Here is a 26,091-nt window from a genome sequence, read left to right as displayed (position 1 = left end):
CGTAGCTATTAAAGACACCTAATTAGTCTATGTGACCTCCCTCAGTTGTCACTCTCCTCTCTTCCTCCTTCCTTTCTTTTCTGCTCCTCCTCTTTGCTTCCAACCAGCATGCTAGCTGCTGTGAACATACAGGTGAATAAGGCCTACTTCCTGTTCCCAAGGAGCTTCTTGTCTAGTGATGTTGGGCTGCACGAGGACTTGAAGTATCGAAAATGGTAGCTCAGTAACTCCAGTAATCATAACATTTGGTTAGCCAGGTGATTTATCAGTAGCTACTCAGTGGGGCGATAAATGTTTCCTCTGTATTCTAACAGATTGTTGACAACAGAAGGGTCTGTTTTGAAGATATAATAAGGCTTTGTGTGTCCTGTCATCGCATCACCATTTTAATATAAAGGTTAATAAAGGATTGCTTTCTGATTGTGAATGCCAATGGAAAGGTCTTTGGAATTTATCTAGCCTAATGTTTTATATGACTGGTAGTGAAAAACTAAGACCAGTGGATGGGAAGTTAGGATTATTCTTTTATTGTAAGTGGTACTGAAATATCCCTTCTGTATTCATTGATCTTTTTTGCACTTTTTATTATGGTGAACAGATGAAGTTTTCCACATCACAAGTGTTCAAATATTTAAAAGACATTTTCTTCTGTAAATCATCTCTTTTCTAGGCTTAACCAATCTCAGTTCTAATAATTATTGGTTATGGGATAGAGTTTCTTAATTCTTCACCATTATTAGCAATTCTGGTTGACCTTAAATTTGCCAGTCTCTCTTAACATACATAGTATATATTTAAAAAGTAGCATTAAAGAACTGTAGTCTTATGATGAGAGAAAATGACTTATGTTCCCTCTCTCCCCAAGTTTATCTATTGTTTTTTAGTCTTTTTCTTCTAAATTGCTCTTGAGCCTTCTGGGGCAAATATAAGGCTGTGATTGATTGTTGGTTCAGTTATGCATTTGTTACAAAGTTGCATTATAGCTGTACAGTTCTGAATTGAATTGTTGCTCTGGAAACTGTATCAGCTCATTAATTTTTCTTTTTTAAAATCTTGTTTCCAGTGTTATCATGATTTATTTACTTGGGACTTTTTTCTTGCTTTTTCTTTTTGATTTCTTTCATTTTTTATTTTATTTTTTACTTTATATTACAGACAAACAGAAACTTCCTCGTTTCATCTTTCCATTCTCTGATTTATGATAAATTTAGTTCCTTTGGCCCGGCATTTGCTTCAGCAGGCAGTCTTCCTTCAAGTACCTCCCTGATTGATGTGTAATCTTTGATATCTTCCATTAGCCTCCAGGATCACTAAGTTCAAGGCCCCCTTGGAACCTAAGGAGCCCTGCCGAGGAGCTGAAGGCCTTCAGAGTCCTTGGGGTGATTGACAAGGTAATTCTTCAGTGTCTCTTCAAGAGTTCAGTAATAAATCGACTGCATGCTGACATTATGTCTTTGAAGCTTTGGATCTTAAGGATATGAAACAAAAGGAGAAAATGACTCAAATGCATCTGCACTTTAAAATAACAAAAGCAGAAAAGAAAAAGCTTTTATCTAAGCAATTCGTGTAAGGTCATGCAAAATATGTTATGTTAAAGGAGAAGGTGCTTATTTGTTGGCATTCAGTCTAGTAAAGAGTTTGATTTTATAAACCTGTTATAGCAGTAAAGATACTGTGTGTTAGTTACAAAAACTAGTGAGTCAGTAGTTGTTCAGCATTAACTGGTATAGTCAGTCTAGTGGTTAAAAAGAATGGTGCTCTCCTAATAAATACTGTTTCTTGAGTACCTACTATGTATCAGACTGTGTATTAGGCATTTTATGTAATATAAACAACATAATACAATGTTTTATGTATGTTTACAGTATAAACAGCATAATCCTTTTTCAGCCCTGTTATTTGCATCTTGGTGGAAAAGTGATGTTTAGAACAGTTTAAATAACTTGCCCTCAGAGTCACATAGAACTATTTGAGGTAGTACTGGAATTCAAACCAGGATCATTGTAACACCAAGAGCTGTGTTTTTTTCCCTGTACACTAAATCCCCTTTTACACACTCATATTTTTATATTTGAAATCCAAGTACTGCGATAGCATCAGATATCTCAGATATGCCAGACAACAGTGCTGGGGCGTCAGAAAGCTTTTGAGTAATTGTAAAATCATACCCACTAAGCCAGTTTTAAATATTTTTGGTCAACCACCACTATTTTAGTACCTTTAAAAGTGAAAGAAAATGCCTTAATATTAGATATAAATTAATTTAATCTTTTTAATGTCAGTCAATCCTTTATGAAGCACCTTAGTGTTTATTTATAACTTCGCATTCATTCACTGCTTCTTGTGTTCTAAAGTATGTGTGTGATTCTAAGCTAAAGTTGAATAATGTGGAATATATTTCAGGTAATTTGAATACTAACTAAGAGTTTGAGGTATTTCAAAAGGAATATTAGGTTAGATATTACATGAAGATGTTGTGGTCTTTTAAAATTCTTATCAGCATCAGTTTGTCTCAGAGAAATTTATTTGACTAAATTTTCAAGTTAAAGAATTCTAAGCAATAGAACTTTTGATCCTGAAATATTTCCTTAACCATATTTTTTTCTAGCCTTCCCAGATTAGAGAAAATTCTGTTTGAGAATTCAGAGAAGTAAAATAGCAGTTAAATATTTCTTGGATTAATTAAAAGTTCTTGGATTTCTGTGCAGGCAAATATACTTTTTTGAGGTACCGTGTCTGCTCCCTGTCTTAGATCTGTTTATTTTGACAAATATGACCTTTCATTGCTCGACTCTTAACCATGAGCAGGTCACCTTTAAGTCCTGGTAATAGCTATGAGTCTCACATGTTTATCCAAATAAGGGTGTTGACAGTGGAGGAATCCCTAAGTTCTATGCTGAGAACGATAATTCACTATTATCTTTGTTCTCTTAACTGGGGGAGTATGTTGGTGTTTAGAAGTGGACGTTTTAACTTTTCTAAGTAGAAATAAAGAAATCTGTACTTTGGAATTAATAAACTTTGCAAATAATCTTTAAAAATTTGTAATAGTCTCTTGTAAAAACATGAATAGGTGGATTTTAAAAAACTTTGAATTTTTTTTAAGATTAATTCTCCATTGTAATGAAGGGTACCTAATATTTGGGTTTTAGAAACTTAAAAGTTTGGGAGAGAAGTGTTGTGTCAATTCTAGAAAATAAACTGGATACATTAATCTCACCTGTTGTTTAGTTGCTAAGTTGTGTCCAACTCTTCTGCAGCCCCATGGACTGTAGCCCACTAGGCTCCTCTGTGCATGGGATTTCCCAGGCAAGAATACTGGAGTGGGTTACCATTTCCTCCTCCAGGGGCTCTTCCTGACCCAGAGCTCGAACCCGTGTCTTCTGCATTGGCAGGTGGATTTTTTACCACTGAGCCACCAGGGAAGCCCCAATCTCACCTGTACTGAACATAGATTCTCTAATTCTGTTTAATTATTATATGTTCTTTAAGAGCTATTTTAAATGTTATTCTCTAATAACTTAGGAAAATAAAATTTCCTTTGGAATAGAATTTGACAGACTTTTATAATGAAAACAAGTAAAGCAGATTTGTTCATTAATATCTAGACTGTGAGCTTCATGGAAATAAGATCATGTCTTTCTTGTTCACCTTTATAATATCAGCATCCAGAATCATGCCTGGCACATAATGGACACTTGGTCAATATTTGTTGAAGGGATGCAATTGAGACTTAAGTGACTTTTAATGCATCATATGTAGAGTGACACCTACTGGTATAACGTGAGACTGCCATCTAGTATCGTGGTTCAAGACGCTCAGATGTCCTTACCCAGAGGGACAGTAATTACGTCGTTGTGTCTTGGTCTAGAATTCAAAGAGGAGTAAGTGACTTTCTGTTCTTTAACTGGGATGGGAAAGTCTTTCATTTTAACGTGGTGCAAGGAAAGCAGCACTTTACTTCTTGAGGAGAAACAGTTCAAATGGCAGTGGATTTCTCACCAGAAACCACCAAGGCCGTGCGGACGTGGCGCAGCACTGGAGTGCTGAAGAACCGCCAGCCCCGTTTCTGTGTCCTGAAAAACAGTGTTCAAGAAGAAAAGGATGAAGCAACACTAAGGGAATTTGCCACTTGATAGTCTGCTGTGAGAGAATAGCTTAAGTAAGTTCTCTGAACAGAAAGGAAATAATAAAAGCAGGAATTCTAAAATATTAAGAAGGAAGAAAGAACAAAAGACTGAAATACGAGTGGATGTTTTCCTTTCCCTCTTGAGTATTCTAAGTTGTTTTATGGTTGAACAAAAAGTATCCTGTCTGATGTAGTTCCTTTAAAAAAAAAATCATTTATTTATTTTAATTGGAGGATAATTACTTTACAGTATTGTGATGGCTTTTGCCATACATCAACATGAATGGGCCACAGGTATACCCGTGTCCCCCCGTCCTCCCACTGCGCCCCGCCCCCTCCCTCCAGCTTGTCACAGAGCACCAGCCCTGGGTGGTCTGCTTCATGAGGGCCTGATGTAGTTCTAAAAGTGTGAAGAGAAAATAGTTAAGATAATTATAAATGAAGGCGTATAAAGGAATGTAAGGTTTCTGCACTTCATTTGAAATGGTAAAATGATGACACCAGTAGGCAGCGATGTTATTTGTATCTGATGGCTAGAGTAGAGAGAGATACACTAAAAAACACTCTAGATAAACCCAATGCAATTCTGAAAAGCATTCAAGTAACCCACAGGAAGGCAAGAAAAAGAGAATAGAAAAAACAAAGAGAACAAACAGAAAATGTAAAAATTGGCTTCAGAGCAAAGAAAATTAACCGGAGACAGGAAAATTTTATAATGATAAAAGGGTTAATCCACTAAGAACATGTAGCGGCCCTAGACATGCATTCACCGTATATAAGTTTGGTATATTAGTAGTAGTATACTGATGTGCACATTCAGAAAACTGATAAAGCTGAAAGGAGAAATAAACAATTCACATTTGTGAGATGTAGTGAAAGTGGTGCTTAGAAGGAAATTGACAGCATTGAATGCATATATTAAAATTGAAGAAAGATTTAATGTCAATTATCTAAGTTTCCATCCTAGGAAATGAGAAAAAGAAGAGCAAAATAAATAGGGAGTCGCCCAATCATGTCCAACTCTTTGCAACCCCATGAACTGTGGTCCACCAGGCATGGATTCAGGAATCCACATGCAATGCAAGAGACCCAAGTTCGATCCCTGGGTTGGGAAGATCCCCTGGAGAAGGCAATGGCTACCTGCTCCATTATTCTTGCTCGGAGAATTCCGTGGACAGAGCAGCTTGGCGGATTATAGTCCATGGGATTGCAAAGAGTTGGACATGACTCAGTGACTAACACTGGGTCTTCCCAGGTAGCACTAGTGGTAAAGAACCCTCTTGCCAGTGCAGGAGATGTAAGAGACATGAGTTCTATCCCCAGGTCAGGAAGATTCCCTGGAGGAATGCATGGCAACCCACTCCAGTATTCTTGCCTGGAGAATTCCAGGGCAGAAGAGCCTGGTGGACTACAGTCCATGGGATTGCAAACAGTCAGACACGACTGAAGCGACTTAGCAGGCATGCACAGGCAGAAGAAAAGAAATAATAAAAATTAAGGCAGAAATCATAAGAATTGAAAACAGGAAATCAAAAAAGAAAATCAACAAAACCCAAACCTGGTTCTGTTAAAAAGTCAATAAGCTTTTATCTAGGTTAACTAATAAAAAAAGAGAAAAGATACAAATTTTTAAGATCAGAGACGTAAGAGAGAACCTCATTTTAGGCATAAACCTTAAAAAAGTATTAAGGGAATACTGTGAAAAATGCTGTGCACACAAAGTTAATAATCTAGATGAAATGGACCGGTTCCTTGAAAGACATAGTCTGCTGAAACTCACACAAGAAATATTCAATCTGAGTAGGTCTATATCTATTAAAAAAAATTGAACCAATAATTAATAAGCTTCTAAAGTCGAAAGTATCAGGCCTAGATGGATTCACTGGTGAATCCCACCAACATTTAGGGAAGAGATTGAACCAATTCTATAATTTCTTCCAGAAGATCGAAGCAGTGGTCATACTTTCTAACTCAATCACTGAGGCCAGTGTTAGCTTAACAACAGAAGTAAAGATATTACTAGAAATGAAAGTTATAGACCAGTGTCTCTCATAAACATAGTAAATAAAGCCTAACAAAAATATTAGGAATTTTGAATCTAATAATGTATAGAAAGAGCTATGTCCTGTGACCAAATGGTATTTATCCCATGTGTGCAAGGCTGGTTTGATATTTCAAAGTCAATTAATGTTATCCAGCATATCTACAAGCTAAAGAAGAAAAATCACATCATCCTCTCAATTGACTGTGAAAAAACATATGGCATAATCCAGTACCCATTCATGATAAAAACTCTCAGCAAATTAGGAATCGAGGGAAAATGTCTCAACTTGATAATGCGCTTTTATAGAGCTCCTATAGTTTGCATCATCTTTAATGCTGAGAATCTTGAAGTTTCCCTCTAAGACCGTGATCAAGACAAGGATGTCCTTTCTCATCCCTCCTTTTCAGCATCCTACTGAAAGTTCTCACGATTGCAGTAAGGTAAGAAAAGGAAATAAAGATACAAAAACTGGAAAGGAAGAAAGAAAACTTCATTTGAAGGTGACATGATTGTCTATATGAAAAATGCACCAAAAAATAAACTATTATAGGAAGGCTGCATGATACATGGTTAATGTATAAAAGTCCATCACTTTCTTATATACCAGCAGTGAACAAGGGGAATTTAAAAACTCAGTATCACGTATATCAGCACTTCCAAAAAAATGAAATACTTAGACATAAATCTAACAAAATATATACAACTGTATATGAGGAAAACTATAAAACTCTAATGAAAAAAATTAAGGAAGAGCTAAATAAGTGGCGAGATATTCCATGTTCATATGTAGGGTGGTTCGTTATCGTCAAGATGTCAGTTCTTCCCTGCTTAATTTATACATTTAGTACAGTCTCAGTCAAAATCACAGCAAACTATTTTGTGGATATTGAGAGAACGATTCTAAAGTTTTTATAAAGGGACAGAAGTTCCAGAAAATATAATATTGAAGGAAAAGAACAAATTCAGAGAAGTAATTCTACCTGAATTTAAGACTTTCTGTAAATCTATCGAAATCAAGACAGTGGTGTGGGATTGGTGAAAGAATAGACAGATAAATGGAACAGAATAGAGTTTGGAAATAGATCTACATGAATAGAGTCTAGTGGTCTTTGATAAAGGAGTAAAGGCAGTACCATGGAGAAAAGATAGTTGCATCAGCAGATGGTACTGAAGCACCAAAGCCAGTGGACATTCACGTGAAGAAAGGGGCCCGAGACACAGGCCTTAAAGGGGCCCGAGGCCCAGGCCTTAAAGGGGCCCGAGACACAGGCCTTAAAGGGGCCCTAGACACAGACACATTGAAAAAAATGAACTCAAAGCAGATCATAGACCTAGAGAAAAACACAAAGGTATGAAAACCTTAGAATACAACATAGGAGAAAATCTAGATAACCTTGGGTATGGCAGTGACTTTTTAGATATAACACCAAAGACGTGATCCATGAAATATTTGATAAGCTGGACATCATCAAAATTAAAAACTTCTCCTCTATGAAAGACACTGTCAAGATAAGGAAGACCAGTTATAGACTGGGAAAAAATATTTGTAAAAGCATATATGATAAGGAATGTTACCCAGAATATACAAAGAACTTTTAAAACCTAACAATAAGAAAATGAACAAACCAATTAAAAATGGGCTGAAGACCTTAATAGGAACCTCACGAAAGGAAGTATACAGATGGCAAGTAAGCATATGAAAAGATACTGCACATCATACATCATCAGGGGAATGTAAAACAGCAATGGAATACCTCTAGATACTTATTGTTGAGTTGCCCAGTCATGTGGGACTCTTTGTGACCCTGTGGAGTATAGCCTGCCAGGTTGCTCTGTCCATGGGATTTCCAAGGCAAGAATACTGGAGTGGGCTGCCATTTTCTTCTCTAGGGGGTCTTCCTGACCCGACCCAGTGATTGAACCCGCGTCTCCTACAAGTCTCCTGGATTACAGGCAGATTCTTTACTGCTGAGCCACCAGGGAAGCCATTAGAATGGCCAAAACCTGAAACAATGACAACACCAAATGCTGAAGACGATGTGACACAACAGGGACTCTCATTCATTGCTGGCTGGGAGTACAAAACGGTGCAGCCACTTTGGAAGACATTTGACAGATTCTTACCAAACTAAACATACTTTTACTATATAATCCAGCAATTGTGCTTATTACTTATTTACTCAGATGAGTCGAAAAGTTAACATCCACACAAAAGTCTACATGTGTATGTTTATAACAGCTTTATTCATAATTGCCAAAAGTTGGAAGCAACCAGATGCCTTTCATGGGATAAATAAACTGTGGTACATCTAGACAATGGAAAATTATTCAGCGCTTAAAAGAAATGGGCTATCAAACTGTGAAGACATGGAGGAACTTTAAATGCATATCTCTCAGTGAAAAATGTGCATGCTGCCTGCGTCAGACTCTTTGCAACCCCGTGGACTGTAGCCCTGTAGGTTCTTCTGTCCATGGGATGCCAGGCAAATATACTGGAGTGGGTTTTCATTTCCTCCTCCAGAGGATCTTCCTAACCAGGGACTGAACCTGCATCTCTGATTCCTCCTGCGTTGGCAGGTGGGTTCTTTACCACTAGTGCCACCTGGGAATCCCAAACAAGGAAAACATACAAACCTGAAAAGGGTACGTGTTGTACGATTATAAGTGTATGACATTCTGGAAAGGGCACAAAGTCAGGGAGACAGTGAAATGATCAGTGATTACAAGGGATCAGGAGGAGGAGGGAAGGATGAATAGGTAGAGAATTTTGGGGGGCAGTGAAACTATTCCGCTTGATATAATGGTGGATACATGTCGTACATTTCTCAAAAACCACTGAAATACCCAGAGTGAACTCTAAATTGTGATCTCTGGGAGATAATAGTGTGTCACCGTAGGTTCATCAGTTTCAACAAATGTACCACTGCTGCAAGATGTTCACAATGGTGGAGCTTGTAGGCTGTTTGGGGCAGGAGGGATGTATGGAAACTTTGTACTTTCTGTTCAATTTTGTTGTGAACCTATATCTGCTTCAAGAAGCTAAGGAACAGTTAACAAAAGAGTTGGATTGTGCTGATAACCTTAATAACCACAAGCTAATTTATGCATATTGTTGAAGGACATGTAGTTTAGCCACAGTTTTTATACATGAAATCAAAATAGACTTTGGTTATAGCTAGTAATATCGTCTTTAGAGAATGGCATCTAATATACCTGTACATGTTTGATAAACACACACACATGCATTTGGGTTGTTTCATTATGTTCAGTACTTTAATATCTTATTCTGTCTCTTGGAAACATACGTCTTAACTATAATTGAATATATAAAAATGGATTCTATACTTGCAAAACTCTTTACCTATGATATTAATGTTAATAGATTAATAGAGTATTTTTTTGTTCTAAAGAACTCATTCTTTTTGTATTTAAAGTATGATTATCTAATATATTTTTAGGGATAGATTTGTATGGACAGTTTTATAATGTGATAACCTAAGTAATTTTGGAATCAAGGAGCTAGTTTCATTTTACCTCCTAATGGCTTGGCATATACAAGCTCAGGGTTAGAAAGGACTTTAAGGTCATCTGACCCAGTGAATTACATATCTTCTGGCCCATCTGGAGTGCCCCACTGAATGGCTGCTCAGCTTTAGGCTCTTTTATTTGTTAATTTAACAAGCTTCTTTTGAATGCCACCATGTGACAGCCACTGCTGGGTGCTGTATAGGACTTGTTTCTTCTTTTTAGTCTAGTGGAGAGATACAGGTCAGTATGTAAGTGGGCGTTAGAAAGCATCACTACTAACAAAGCTAGTGGAGGTGATAGAATTCCAGTTGAGCTATTCCAAATCCTGAAACATGATGCTGTGAAAGTGCTGCACTCAATATGCCAGCAAATTTGGAAAACTCAGCAGTGGCCACAGCACTGGAAAAGGTCAGTTTTCATTCCAATCCCAAAGAAAGGCAATGCCAAAGAATGCTCAAAGTACCGCACAATTGCACTCATCTCACACGCTAGTAAAGTAATGCTCAAAATTCTCCAAGCCAGGCTTCAGCAGTATGTGAACCGTGAACTTCCTGATGTTCAAACTGGTTTTAGAAAAGGCAGAGGAACCAGCGATCAAATTGCCAACATCCGCTGGATCATGGAAAAAGCAAGAGAGTTCCAGAAAAACATCTATTTCTGCTTTATTGACTATACCAAAGCCTTTGACTGTGTGCATCACAATAAACTGTGGAAAATTCTGAAAGAGATGGGAATACCAGAACACCTGATCTGCCTCTTGAGAAATTTGTATGCAGGTCAGGAAACAACAGTTAGAACTGGACATGGAACAACAGATTGGTTCCACATAGGAAAAGGAGTTCATCAAGGCTGTATATTGTCACCCTGTTTATTTAACTTCTATGCAGAGTACATCATGAGAAATGCTGGACTGGAAGAAACACAAGCTGGAATCAAGATTGCCGGGAGAAATATCAATAACCTCAGATATGCAGATGACACCACCCTTATGGCAGAAAGTGAAGAGGAACTCAAAAGCCTCTTGATGAAAGTGAAAGTGGAGAGTGAAAAAGTTGGCTTAAAGCTCAACAATCAGAAAACGAAGATCACGGCATCCGGTCCCACCACTTCATGGGAAATAGATGGGGAAACAGTGGAAACAGTGTCAGACTTTATTTTTGGGGGCTCCAAAATCACTGCAGATGGTGACTGCAGCCATGAAATTAAAGGATGCTTACTCCTTGGAAGGAAAGTTATGACCAACCTAGATAGCATATTGAAAAGCAGAGACATTACTTTGCCAACAAAGGCCTGTCTAGTCAAGGCTATGGTTTTTCCTGTGGTCAGCTATGGATGTGAGAGTTAGACTATGAAGAAGGCTGAGCACCGAAGAATTGATGCTTTTAAACTGTGGTGTTGGAGAAGACTCTTGAGAGTCCTTTGGACTGCAAGGAGATCCAACCAGTCCATTCTGAAGGAGATCAGCCCTGGGATTTCTTTGGGAGGAATGATGCTAAAGCTGAAACTCCAGTACTTTGGCCACCTCATGCGAAGAGTTGACTCATTGGAAAAGACTCTGATGCTGGGAGGGATTGGGGGCAGGAGGAGAAGGGGACGACAGAGGATGAGATGGCTGGATGGCATCACTGACTCAATGGACATGAATCTGCGTGAACTCCGAGAGTTGGTGATGGACAGGGAGGCCTGGCGTGCTGTGATTCATGGGGTCGCAAAGAGTCGGACACGACTGAGTGACTGATCTGATCTGGTCTGATGTAAATTCTAAAACAACATGGAAGGGAGTATAAAGAAGTGTGAGTAAAGACTGAGCTACTTAATGTCTCAGTCAGTCATTCCATTTTACACAATTGAAACTCTTAAAAAGTCTTTTTTTTTTTTTTCTCTTGAGCCAAGTACTGCTGCTTTAGTCCTTAGTACTGCCCTTCTCCAATAACCATTTTTTTTAGTTATTTCAAGACAGTGTGTTGTCTTTCCAGTTGGTATTGGTTTTCTGTTTGTTTCTTCTAGTTTTATTTTGCTTAAATTTGACCAAAATTTCAATCTGTTGAAATATCTTCAGACTTTCCTTGTACACACTTTTTGTTTTTTTCTGTAGGGTTAATATATTGCTTCCTTCTCTCCCCATCGCACTCCTCTTATTTTTTCCTATGTCCCTGTCCTTCTTATTTTTTACATTTATTACTAAACCATTTAATAAAACTTTAAAATGTCTCAGTACCATCAGGTGCCTCAGACAGTACTTTGGATCAGTGGTTTTCTTGTAGTCTTCTCTCTCGGATTCCTTCTTTGCTCTTCTCAAGTCTGGGTTGGTTTGTTCTCTTGGTCTTCTGCATAGATACCCTCATCACACTTTCACTTGTTTTCCTGGGAATTCCTTTCATCAATCTTCTATATTGGATTCCAGTTCCTGACCTTTCCCCCACCCCCACCTTCTTTCTGCTTGCTGGAGGCCTATAGGCTCTTCTTTCTGACCCTACTCTTTCAGAATTTCACAGTGATTTGTTTTGGTGGGATTTTATTTTATTTTATTTTCATTTGTTGAGTTGGGCATTTGGTGACCTTCAATTTGGATAATGATACAGATGTTTTATTAGGAGACCTAATAGTTTCAGTATCTATATGCCTTATCTTTTAGGCTACTTGGTTTTCTTAGAAAAGAACTTTCCGGTCTCTTACTGAGGGATGTAGTATTAGACCAACCAAGATTCTGGGAGCCCAGTGGTTGAAGGAGGACCACTGTCCTCATCCATTTGGTGTGTAGGTCTTCATATAAGCCCTGTTTTCACTGCCACTCTTCAGTCCCTGCTTTAGCTGTCTGTAGTATCCGATTCATTCTGTTGTCTGTCTTCCATCTTTTCTCATCTCCTCTCTTGTTTTCTTTGTAGTCATTATTATATAGCTTTAAAAATTTCTTTCAGTTCAGTTCAGCTGCTCAGTCATGTCTGACTCTGCGACCCCATGGACTGCAGCATGCCAGGCGTCCATGTCCATCACCAGTTTCTACAGGGGATAGTGATCTGTGTTTCAGAGAATGTTAAATTTAACACTTTGTGTGGACCTCTCAGCTTTGTGGTATCCATGATTTTGATCAACATGTCTTTGTTGACCTTTTTCAAGTTAACAATTTTTTTTTTCACCAAAATAGGACAAAGAATCCTGTAGATGACGTATAGCTAGAATAATTATTTCAAGTTGACCCAGTACCTTCTGGGCACTGCTAGTTACAACTAACCTTCAATTGTTTCAAATCAAAACTTAGGCATCCCAAGTTACTTGTAAGTTTAAAGGCATACACTATTCCCTTTATCCCCCTTTTAATATATACTATACTTGCCTCTAATCTGATTTTCCTCCAGTTCATTGTTGACACTGCTGTCAGAATAATTCATAAAATGGATGCTTTAGAAAAGTGATTTTTCCAAAGCTAGTAACTCTCTTGCTTATAAGCCTTTAATACCATCACATAGATTTTTAGGGTAATGTTTGCACTTCTTATCTAAGCCACAAAGACTGTTCCCAGACCACCTCAGCATGCTTCCTTGGGTATAGCCCTGTGGAACTTGTAAGGTACACAGGGTATCATGTTTTACACAGGATGTACCCCTCTACCTGGAGTGACTTTTTTTTTTCCCTTCCTCACTTAATTTTGTCTCATTCTGAATTATTATGTTTTTTTTTTTTTTGAAAGAATTATTATGTTTTTAAATATCTTTTGCTGTGTCTTTTTAATGCCTTGAACCTTTCTGCCGTAGCATTCATGCATATTATACGGTAGGTTTACTTTTTAAATATTTATTTATGTGGCTGCTCCGGGTCTTAACTGCAGCATGCAGGATCCTCGATCTTTGTTGTGGTGTGTGGGTTCTTTAGCTGTGGCATGCGAGCTCTTAGTTTTGGCATGTGGGATCCAGTTCCCTGACCAGGGATCGAACCTAGGCCCTCTGCATTGGGAGTGCAGAGTCTTAGCCACTGGACCACCAGGGAAATCCCTGTATGGTAGTTTTTGATACTATTTCTATGCCTCCTTCAACAAGCCTTCACATGCCTCAAATACCAAGTATTTTTCTTCTTTTTTCCTGAAAATTAACATTTTTTGTATTTTGATACAGTATCATAGACATCTATTAATTTTAGACAGGAAAGATAGTCTAAATCTTGGGCAGAAGATAATGTGTCTTTGAAGAGGAAGCCTCTATAAGATGTCAAATACCAGCTTGGTGACTATATCTTATTTAATTTTGTGTTTTTGACAGTTAGCATAGTTGACATTTAGCATAGTGACTTAGAAACAGCAGATACTCAATAAATATGTGTTGAAAAAAATGAATAAATAAATGAATGATACCTCTCTACTCACATTATCTTAAAAACAGGTAGGGACCATTTATTTTAATTGACCTACCTCCTCACCATTTCTCTCCAGGTCTTTTCTATTTCTATTTTTTCATTCATTCATTAATTCAGAAAATATTTGTTGAGCTCCTCAGTTCAGTTCAGTTCAGTCGCTCAGTCGTATCCAACTCTTTGTGACCCCATGGACCACAGCCTGCCGGGCCTCCATGTGTATCACCAACTCCCAAAATTTACCCAAACTCATGTCCATTGAGTCAGTGATGCCATCCAACCATCTCATCCTCTGTCGTCCCCTTCTCCTCCTGCCTTCAATCTTTCCCAGCCTCAGGGTCTTTTCCAGTGACTCAGCTCTTCGCTTCAGGAGGCCAAAGTATTGGAGTTTCAGCTTCAACATCAGTCCTTCCAGTGAACACCCAGGACTGATCTCCTTTAGGATGGACTGGTTGGATCTCCTTGAAGTCCAAGGGACTCTCAGGAGTCTTCTCCAACACCACAGTTCCAAAGCGTCAGTTCTTCGGCACTCAGCTTTCTTTATAGTCCAACTCTCACATCCATACATGACCACTGGAAAAACCATAGCCTTGACTAGATGGACCTTTGTTGGCAGAGTAATGTCTCTGCTTTTTCATATGCTTCCTTCCAAGGAGTAAGCATCTTTTAATTTCATGGCTGCAGTCACCATTTGCAGTGATTTTGTTGAGCTCCTGCTATATGTCAAATGTGATAATAGCCACTGGAGATATAATGGTGAATAAAACACCTGATCTGTACCCTCTCAGAGTTTATAATTTAGTGGGAAATAGCAGTTACAGTACAATGTGAAACTGTTTTCAGTGAGGGAAGTACACTAGAGAATTATGAGAACATGTAAGAGGGGTACCTAACTTGGGGCTCTCCAGAGGTTAAAGAAAGTAAAGTAAAGACATGAGAAATGAGTAGGGTTACTCATCGAAGGCTAAAGGAATGCTGTATTCAGAGGTATGCGAGACTAAGAGCATGCTTTCTTTCTAGCTTCTTCAACTGTGAATTTTTTCTTCTCTTTTCCTTCCTGCCTGCCTATATACAGTCCAGTCTTCACGACATAGTTGAAAGCTTACCTCCTCAACTGTAATATTCATCTTTCCTTTCTTTGAATTAAACTTAGTGTTCGTTTGTGTCTTATTTTCACTTTAGTTGCCTTAAATATATTGTTAACCTGTCTTAGAGGGCAGAAAGTATACCTTATTTACCTCTCTTTCTTTCTTTGATAATTCCTAATTAAACATATTGCTGTCTATCCAGTAAGGATTTAATAAATGCTTGCTGAATAGTTATAAAGGGGACAAAAAGAAATAATACATGTATTTTAAGGTTTCACATACTCTGTGAGGCTGCACCTCAAACTATACCACATGTTCAGGATCAGAGCAAGAGAGGGGTTTTGAAAACTGTCCAAGCATTCATCCCTCTCCTTTTTTCACCATCTCACGGAATACACGTGAAGATTGTTGGCAGGGAAATAGTTGCAGTCAATGAAATTGTCAGTTTGAGAATGAGTGTTGTGTCTTTGTGTTTCATATGTGCTTTGAAATACTTTGGAATGTTTTAAAGAACATCAGCACTTGGATTTTTAAACTAAATAAATGTTCTAGGTCATATTTAAAACACTGTTAAATTTTAATCAGTACCAAAATTTCGACTCCATCTGCTACAAAAGTGCAAAACTCATTTAAAACACTTAAAAATAATAGCATCTAAAGCTTTTTTGCCCTTGAAGCATTTTCTTCTGCATTGGAATCAGGCTGTCTCTGACATTGGCAACTTAGTTGGATACACATGATTGACTTGAAGATGTAGGCTCTGTGTCAGCCTCTTACCTTTGAAAGGTAGCATTTGCTGAGTACACACTACTCCAATTTTGAACACGATATACAAACTATGTGCATATATTTCCTAATTTTTAGGAACTTATTTCAGTTTCCAGAACCTATAAATTTATTCGAGTGTATTGACAGCACATTTAGCAGCCGAATGAAAATACTAAGGCAGAGTATGAATCAGTCTCAGTCTCAGTTCAGTCACTCAGTCGTGTCCGACTCTTTGCTCCTTGTTTTCATCACTATACTATACTGCCTCTCTGAATATAGACACCTATATGAGGCACTGATAAGGAAACATGATCAAAGTACACTATTAGGATGGGGGCAAAAGCAAGCTACTGAACAATATGTGAAATCCATTTGTTTTTAAAAATCAGAGAGATGAAGACAGAGTTCAGTTGAGTTCAGTTCAGTCACTCAGTTGTGTGACTCTTTGAGACCCCATGGACTGCAGCACGCCAGGCTTCCCTGTCCATCACCAACTCCCGGAGTTTACTCAAGCTCATGACCATTGAGTTGGTGATGCCATCCAACCATCTCATCCTCTGTTGTCCCCTTCTCCTCCCACCTTCAATCTTGACCAGCATCAGGGTCTTTTCTAGGGAGTCAGTTCTTTGCGTCAGGTGGCCAAAGTATTCGAGTTTCAGCTTCAGCATTAGTCCTTCCAATGAATATTCAGGATTGATTTTCTTTAGGATGGACTAGTTGGATCTCCTTGCAGTCCAAGGGACTCTCAAGAGTCTTCTCTAACACCACAGTTCAAAAGCATCAATTCTTCAGTGCTAAGCTTTCTTTGTAGTCCAGCTCTCACATCCATACATGACCACTGGAAAAACTATAGCCTTGACTAGATGGACCTTTGTTGGCAAAGTAATGTCTCTGCTTTTTAATATGGTGTCTAGGTTGGTCATAACTTTTCTTCCAAGGAGTAAGTGTCTTTTAATTTCATGGATATTTTTTATCAGCTCTAGAGTATTAGGTGTTTCTGGCAAATGCAAAAAAAAAAAAAAAAATGTATCTAAAGCTAAGTATAACAGATCATACTTTTGAGTTAATTTTCATCTAAAGTTAACAGTGTCAAATCATTATCCCAAGTGAACTTCAGAATTCAAACCAAAAAAATAAAATAAATGGTTTCATTATGGAATTGAATGACATGAGCTGAACTTGGGCCTATAAACCCAGAACTTCAGAGTTTTAACCTCTCTTTAGCGTAATCTCTTTGTGGCCTTGGGCAAGTTGCTTCACAAAAACAGAAAACAGACAATCAAAATGAGAATGACAAAGGTGTAGAGATCTAGCTTTTAAAGCATTTGGATCTGAGAAGAGCCTCCTAAGTGGATGTTTTTCCTAGCTCTTCAGCCTTTCTGTTCTAAACCTGATTTCTCTGTCTTTTATATTCTGCCTTCTGCTGTATTTATATCCTGTTTTCTTACAAAGACACAGCATGTCCTTTAGAAGCATGTTTTATGAAGTAATAGATGTATAGGCCTAGGATTTTAAAAATTATACAAAGTAAAAGTTTTTTCATGTATTTATGTTTGTGTGTGTGTGTGTATATATATAAGACATTTCTGTATAGGTTACTGTTCACTGAATCATTCACTTCACATCCTAATATGAGATATCACTGAGGAATGGCTCACATTCATTGACATTCGGCTAATAGGAATATAAGAGATTTAAAATTCATATTTGTGGTTGAAATAATTACTCCCTGGGTTATTTTCCAGAGAATCACATGTGTTTTGTATTGCTGTAGGGCAGGACTAGATTTAGCTATTTGCCTAAGGATGAATAATCCAGGTGTTGGCCAAATGACTTTTAGATGGGAAGTAGAGAAACATCCTTAAAATCCTTTTTATCTTTTCTGATCCTGATATTAGTCTGTCAAAGAAAACAAACTTTGCCAGCCATATTTCAGTGCCCTTTGGAGGAATGAAATAGTGTGAGAATGACTGGTTTTTGAATTTTGAGTACATTACTTGTTTTTGCAAATTCTTTTAGCACCACCAAAATATGCTTACTTTCTTTTTTTTAATGTTATGATTCATAATATATTCATAACATTTCTTGGAAGATAAAGTTATTTTGATAATGTTTACCTGTCCTGCCTCTTGAGAAATCTGTGTGCAGGTCAGGAAGCAACAGTTAGAACTGGACAGGGAACAACAGACTAGTTCCAAATAGGAAAAGGAGTACGTCAAGGCGGTATATTGTCTCCCTACTTATTTAACTTACATGCAGAGTACATCATGAGAAACGCTGGGCTGGAGGAAGCACAAGCTGGAATCAAGATTGCCGGGAGAAATATCAATAACCTCAGATATGCAGATGACACCACCCTTGTGGCAGAAAGTGAAGAACTAAAGAGCCTCTTGATGAAAGTGAAAGAGGAGAGTGAAAAAGTTGGCTTAAAGCTCAACATTCAGAAAACTAAGATCATGGCATCCGGTCCCTTCGCTTCATGGCAAATAGATGGGGAAACAGTGGAAACAGTGGCTGACTTTATTTTTTGGGGCTCCAAAATCACTGCAGATGGTGATTGCAGCCATGAAATTAAAAGACACTTACTCCTTGGAAGGAAAGTTATGACCAACCTAGACAGCATATTGAAAAGTAGAGACATTACTTTGTCAACAAAGGTCCGTGTAGTCAAGGCTATGGTTTTTCCAGTAGTCATGTATGGATGTGAGAGTTGGACTGTAAAAAAGCTGAGTGCCAAAGAATTGATGCTTTTGAACTGTGGTGTTGGAGAAGACTCTTGAGAGTCCCTTGGACAGCAAGGAGATCCAACCAGTCCATCCTAAAGATCAGTCCTGGGTGTTCATTGGAAGGACTGATGTTGAAGCTGAAACTCCAATACTTTGGCCACCTGACGCGAAGAGCTGACTCATTTGAAAAGACCATGATGCTGGGAAAGATTGAGGGCAGGAGGAGGGGACGACAGAGGATGAGATGGTTGGATGGCATCACCGACTCAATGGACATGGGTTTGGGTGGACTCCGGGAGTTGGTGATGGACAGGGAGGCCTGGCGTGCTGCGGTTCATGGGCTCGCAAAGAGTCGGACATGACTGAGCGACTGAAGTGAAGTGAACTGAACTCTATTTTTAGCTCTCACAATGACAAACTATGACCCTTTAAGAAATCATGATTATTATTGAAATTACAAGTGTACAGAGGTATTAACTGTGTTCTCCTGGGACACGCATACATACACTACACTACTGTATTCGGTTGTAGAAACTGTAGATAGTTGTGCTCAACAGGTTGTGTTCAATTTAAATAGAGGGCAGGACAAATGGGCTTCATCATGACAGTTCTTATGGTATATGAATGCTTAATAATGCCCTAGATTTAAATTAATTTATAACTAATTTGCTGTGGAAGTTTGGAAGAATTTTTAAATATCTGGATTAAGATTAGAATGAATTCTAACTAAATATATCTGTTGCCATTTTAAAATTAAGAATTGAAAGATGCTTTATATTCTCTAAAACATATTTTCTATATTGCTTTTTTCTAACTACATTTAAGAAACCAAAATAACCAACCTAGAAATCAAAGATGATGTGTAAGAAAATTTCATATTAGTTAATTTCTTTTAAGATGAATATGTCAATTATTCAGTATTATAATTGAATATAGCCAGGTTTTTGAGTTTCTCTCTTTAATATTTTAAAAGACACCACAATATTATGTTTCTCTATGCAGTATTGTGGTGAATATGATCATTACCTTAAATAAATGACATTTTTCAGTAGCCAGAAATCAGGGTTTTTAATTGCTGTTTTGTGAATTTTATAAAATCTCATCTCAAAGTACTTTGATAATATTTGAATGGTGGGTATGATGGTACACAGAAAATAAATCTTTCAAAGCAAAGTACCTTATTTTTGACTGCCTAAAATATATACTTATACCTTTATTATTATTCATAGATTAATATAACTTCAATTTTATATTTCATTTACCATATGCTTGCTTTGAATAAAATTACAGGAGATTTAAAAAATAACTATCCCCTCTCTTTTAAGGAAAAAAATCATCACACTTATTTACTTAAGTAAATGCCATTAGTGGTAGTATTTCTCTTGGCTGTTTGTTCAGCCACTAGAATCCCTTGTGACCTTGGGTATGTATTCGAAGAGGTGACTGATGGTTCGTGATGTTCTAAATTTTCTGGTAGCTTGCCTGTTGCCTGCCTCTGGGTTTGTCATCGCCCTTATGCTGACTTAGGCAGTATTCCTTCAGTCTCTTATCTCCAGGCTTTGATGCATATGTTCTGAAGGTGGCCACAGTGACTTTGGGTAGCAGCAGATGGTGAACCTTCAGGCTGCCACCGGCTATACTGGTGTTAAGTTGGAAAGTTAACGTTTGATGAAGAATCAGTAGTGCATATGAAAGAGCTTTCACTGCTGAAATATCTTTTAATTAAAAAATTAGCATACTCAAACCTTTGCAAATGTGTGGGCATTTAAAGACGTCTAAGATCAGTTGTTTTCTCCTAGAGAAATTAGTTATTTACCAGCTTAGTTTTGTGTTGCTTGCTTGTCCTAATGTCATTCTTTCCCCCTTGTTCTGCCCCAATTTGTTTATAGTTAAGGCAGATAAGAAAATTAGGTAAACTGAAATGGGATGTTGTGGGGAATTAAATGTGTTTGGATAAACATTTAAACTATATTTTTATTTACGATAATTTAGAATTTAATAACTAGAAAACAATGTGGATCTTGCATGCTCATTGCATATAATCCTAGTAGATCAGTTCTGTTGTTTCCTGCATTTGAAGATATTTCTAGGCTATATAGATGCCTAGAGAACTCAGCCCACTTCAAAATGATATTTCACCTTGCTGTAAGTTGCGTGGTGATGTTTTTGGCTTTGCCATCAATCCACAGAGCAATATCCTTTTGGATTGTTTGTTCACTTACTTCACGATGTTGTGTTATTTTGGAAATTCTAGCAAGAATAAAACACTGATAAGATGCCAAAGAATTTTTTTTCTGTTTCCCGTCAGTCACAAGGGTAATTTTTATGCTTTACTGAAAACAGATCCTTGAACTCTTCATCTTTTAGGATAGAGTTGTAAGTATCCATGTCTAATGTTGCTCTTCATACTTCAGTTCTTATCAGTGAAACTGAATAAGCACAGGACCATCCAGAACAGACTGGTTTCATGGCATAAGGGCAAGAAGTGCCTCTCCACTGTCTGTTCATGCTGACACTCCTGGTGCTGCAGTTTCTCATGGACAGAAGTGGTAGGCTGAGTATCCTTTGCTTTTTAGTTGCTGGGCGGTGGTACAGGGAACACTGCTAGTTTCTGATGTCCAAGAAAGAGAAAGTTAGACCCCGGTGGGAAGAATTGGAAGAGTTGTTCGTATTAAAGTTCACCAAGTACTCCTTGTTTTCTGGTTGTTGAATTTTTATAAGATGTCTCTCTTAAGAATAAGGTATGGAATTAACAGTTAACAGTCAAAATACATTTTGAATATTCTCAGCCTATGAAATGAGATGAGTTTTAGCAATAAGTGTAAGTAACATTTTATTATCATCATGTAGTATTGACAGGGAAAGCAAGGGTTTAGTACTTTAGGTTTGTGACTGTTTCTACAGAAGAATAACATTACCAGTACCTATAATGCTGCCAAGGTGAATTTAATGAATCTACTCATGGTCAAGTGTTGAGAACTATGTTGAGAAAAACTAGCTAACTTGTGTGAGTGGGCTTCTCTATTTTCTCTGGCTTCTTTCTTATGTTGATCCCCTTGTTCTCTGGTATATTTATATGTGAATTCTAAGTGGTATCAGTTGCACAACTGAAGTCCATTTAGATGACATCCAGACAACACGAATAATACCGTGACAACCGTTAGAGGAAAGGCAGTTTGTCCCAGTATGGCTATCTCTGTAGGCCTTTCTTAAACATTAAAAAAAGAAAAAACAAAAAAACTTTTATTAATTGTTTTGGAGTTCTGTGAAATAAGTGACACCAAAGTAGTGAGAGATGTTCCCTTGGATTACCCAGGTAATCTTTCTTCTTAAAGGAATTGGAGCTGGAGTTAACTCTAGAGGCTTACAGACTTTGAATGTCAGCATTTAAATTAAGTATCTAAAAAAATTAAAAAATAGATGACATATAATCTTCACCGAAGGGAACTTTCTGCACTTCCTCACCACATTCATCATGTCTTTATTGCTGTTTGTCTCTTTTCTTTTCTCCAAATTTATTTTTCATATGCCTAAAAATTAATTGTCATTTGATACTTTTGATATGCTCTCCCACCTCCCCTCTTTCCAGAGGTAGTACCTAGTTAAACCTAGTTAAATGTCAAGTCTTCCCCATTCTAGTTAACAAAATTTACTGATAATCAACTGGAACTTTTCTTGCTACTGTTGTGAAAGGAAAGTAGGCAAGTCTCATTGTGCTGGTGGAATTGAAGAACAGATGAGGCTAATCCTAGAGGGATAAGTTGTTTGCTTTTTTTTTTTCCAGTTAGGAGCAGTGATTCTATATATTACCATGGGCAAAGATGGAGTAATCTCTCCTGTTAGACCATATGCTAATATAGTGCTGATAAGTGAGTGTGAAAAATGAAAGGGAAAAATACATTAATTGTATTCTCTCAATAAGGTATGCCATCCAAGATAATTATTTCATGACAGTTTGAGTTATAGAACTTGTTTTATCATGAAATAAAAGCTGGTTTTAGGAGCCTTTTATTGGAAAGACAATTGTATCAAATTAGTACTAGATTAGATTTTTGTCTTTATAAAGGTGAGCAAACCCATGAGCAGTTTTTAAATTGATGTGTTCTAGTCCACAAACGAACAAATTCTGTTTGAGGGTTAAAGAAGCTATTATTTTGTCCTTTATGCTGACAGCTTCATTACAGATTGGCCTACTGTTGGCATTAAAAAAATGTTTGGCTCCTTATGATCTTTGTGCATGCAACTATAATATTAATGCAGTGCTATAGCACTGTTCATTAAGAAATGACTCTAAATGAGGTTGAAGCGTGTAAATTTGGAAAGATACAGATGTTAAATGCAGTCGTTTCTCTTTGTATACAGCCGTATGGCTAATAATTTCCAAGTGGCTAAAGCTCTTGTTAGCAGGAGTGCTGGTGTGTTAAGAATGGCTCTATAAATAACTTTAAGAACTGAAGTTGAAGGTGCTTCTTTTAAAGACTATTGTTAACTAAACATTATTGCCAAACAGATGGAAAGCATTCACCAGCCTGATGTTTTTGGGTCTAATTATATTATCACCAGCCCTGTACGGCTCAGTTGAAGAGGTGTATCCAGAGGCCAATTTATAATCATTTAGCCAACACCTGTTTGGGAGAAATTGACAGTCAAAGGGCACATTTAAAAAAAATCACATATGTTCTTGTGTTTATTGCCTCAATGTGAACATTGTCTGGTCACAAACAAACTTGGTAGGAGGAGAAAGTAAATGTAAGCAAAAGCCCTTCTCAGCCAATGTTCATCGATCTTAATTTGGCCTTTTTATCTATCGACTTCATGCTTCATGGCTAAGTGAGACCAGCAAAGAGGTATCACTGCTGATTTACACAGGTACATATAGTCCAGTCGGTTAAGAAGCTTCTGGTAGGAAAAAAGTTATTTCCTTTGTACGGCTTCCATACCTTTTCCCTGGTGAAATGTTTTGGATTGGAATCTGGTGAGTGACTTTAAAAGAGTCACAAACAGATATGAAAACAAATGAGATTTAAGGGACACTGAATGTCTTTACAGGCTCAGTAGATGTTTATTGAGCTCTCCTTTACAGAGATGTGCCTCCTTTTGCACTCATGGTATTAATTTGATTGTCAAGGTTCAGGTTCTTTGAATGTATTTCCTTGACTTGGAGGTTCAAGATTGGTGGTGAATACGAGTTCCAGGGGAGAGCAGTCTTACCCTGTCTGAAGAAGGGTCAAACCTGATAATCCTGCCAACTGTTTCATTTCAGGGTTTTTCCTTCTTCTGATATACTTCTCTGTGGAAAGATACGTATACGTTTCCTCCATTTTCTTACCCCCCATTACTAACTCAGAGCAGTTCGCTTCTGTCCCCAGGTCACCGCATAGTGCAGTATTGAAAGTTTCACACGTGTGGGTTTGATCCCTAGTTGGGGAACGAAGATCCCATATGCTGCATGGTGTGATCAAAGAAAAAAGGAAAAAGTATACTTTCCTTATTAGATTGTTGAATGAATTATGTGATTTGATTCTTTAAACCCCGTCACAGTGCCTGCTTGAAGCATTCTAGTAGGATAATTTCTCCTGTCTTTAGCTATTATTTTTAATGGAGAATTCTTAGCTATTCATATACATCTGTAGTCCTGACTTATTTTCTAAACTCCATTCCCACATTGCTATCTACCTTCCAAACTTTTATGCTTAAATTCATTCACATATGTTTAGTGAACAGTTACTTTGGGAGGTGGATAGGTTATGTGTTGCAGGAAATACAGTTTCTGCCCTGTATTAATTTTCTGTTGCTGCATTACAAATTACCACAAACTCTACAGCTTAAAACAACTCACTTTATTATGTCAGAGTTCTCTGGATCAGAGGTCTGACATGAGTTGCATTGGGCTGAAATCAAGGTGCCGGCAGGGCTGCTTTCTTTCCTGGAGACTCTGGGGGAAAACCCACTTTCAAGCTCATTCAGGTTGTTGGCTGTATTCCTTTCTTCGGGGTTGTAGGACTGTGGTTGCTAGCTCTCAGCCAAGGGTTGGTCTTTGTGCCTAAAAGCTGCCTGTTCCTTCCCATGCTTACTGTGAGTTCCTAGAGGTATGTGCAGTGTTTACATGTGGACCTCTGTGTCTTGGAGCCAGCAGTAGCACCTCTCTCTCATACTATGAATCCCTCTGATTTCCCCTTCTGGCATATCAGTTTTGTGCATCATTACAGTTCTGGACCGAGACAGTTCTCTAAGGGTTCATATGATTTGATTGAGCCCACTGAGATAATCCAAGGTAATCTGTTTTAAGGTCTATATCCTAATTGCATCTGCAGAGTCCTTTTGGCCAATAACATAACATATTCACAAGTTATGGAGATTAAGGTATGAGCATCATTGGCAACTGTTTTTCTGCTTACAACATGCTGATGAAAAGCTTGAAGTCTGGTTGGGATATAGACCAAAGTGACCAAATAAAACCATATTGAAGAGGCTGGTATCGTATACAGTAGGAACACATAGGAAGACAAGCATCAGTGACATTTGAGCTGAATATGGAAATATGAGTGCTTGTTTGATAAGGGGCTGGGTGAACATTGCAGGGAGAAGAAGCTATAATAGTAACAGCAGTAATAGTAACAAGTGGCTGTACCAAGTACTTTTAAAGATTATCTCACTGAAATTCTCACAAATGGTAGATACTATTATTATCTACCATTATGGGCTTCCCTTGTGGCTCAGCTGGTAAAAGAATCTGCCTGCAGTGCGAGATACCTGGGTTCAATCCCTGGGTTGGGAAGATCCCCTGGAGAAGGGAAAGGCTACCCACTCCAGTATTCTGGCCTGGAAAATTCTACAGACAGTCTGTGTGGTCGCAAAGAGTCGGACATGACTAAGCGACTTTCACTTCACTTCACCATTGTATCTTCTACAGATGAAGCTGTAATATCTTCACATATGGAGTGGGAATGGTAAAACTATCTTACTGGGTAATTGAAAGAATTAACAATGATTCCACGTGACTAAAGCATAGCACATAGTAAACACTGAAATCATGGTAGGTGAAGGAGAGTGGAGGGTGGAAAAGAGAAATACTTAGGGGGTAGAATTGACTAGACTTCTAGGTCACTGGTCATGAAGGTGGGGACGGGAGAACTCACAGGACTTAAGGAGCTTTTTGATTTAGGGGGTTTCATGGGTGATAATATTATTTAATACTGTTAAGAGGTGAAACTGGGTTTTGTTTTTAGTGAGAAGAGGGCTTTGGGAAGAGAATAGGAGTTAAGGAGGTATCCGTGGGAGTATTTGTTTGAGATTAGATGGAGTAGAATAGGATCGATGAAGCACTCAGAAGAGGGGTCAAAGATGAAGTTGTCGCTATGACTTCAGATTCATCAGGTCTTAAACAGGTTCCTCATTTTAACTCGCCTGTTTGTTCTCAGCATTCTTTTATTTCCCCAAGCTTGATACCTTCTTTTACCCTTG

General features: G+C 37.8%; 1 protein-coding gene and 1 non-coding gene across 8 annotated transcripts in view; one reads left to right on the top strand and one right to left on the bottom strand.

Moving 5' to 3' along the window:
• The window catches only part of RPS6KC1 (ribosomal protein S6 kinase C1), a 204,089-nt gene that overhangs the window by 127,993 nt on the left and 50,005 nt on the right, over window positions 1–26,091 (top strand). For 5 of the 7 annotated variants that reach the window (NM_001193022.2, XM_059875427.1, XM_059875429.1 and 2 more), the window contains one exon: window positions 1,299–1,391. The exons of the other annotated variants lie outside the window; for them this stretch is intronic. In NM_001193022.2, coding sequence (NP_001179951.1) covers window positions 1,299–1,391 — 93 coding nt within the window. The remainder of the gene's footprint in view (window positions 1–1,298; window positions 1,392–26,091) is intronic. 7 annotated transcript variants of the gene reach the window in all.
• Window positions 13,613–13,685, bottom strand: TRNAG-CCC (transfer RNA glycine (anticodon CCC)). Its single transcript has one exon. It is a non-coding gene; the product is annotated as a tRNA-Gly (tRNA).

The sequence above is a fragment of the Bos taurus genome, chromosome 16, assembly GCF_002263795.3.
Source record: "Bos taurus isolate L1 Dominette 01449 registration number 42190680 breed Hereford chromosome 16, ARS-UCD2.0, whole genome shotgun sequence".
Taxonomy (NCBI): domain Eukaryota; kingdom Metazoa; phylum Chordata; class Mammalia; order Artiodactyla; family Bovidae; genus Bos; species Bos taurus.
This window is presented reverse-complemented; position numbering and strand designations above follow the sequence as displayed.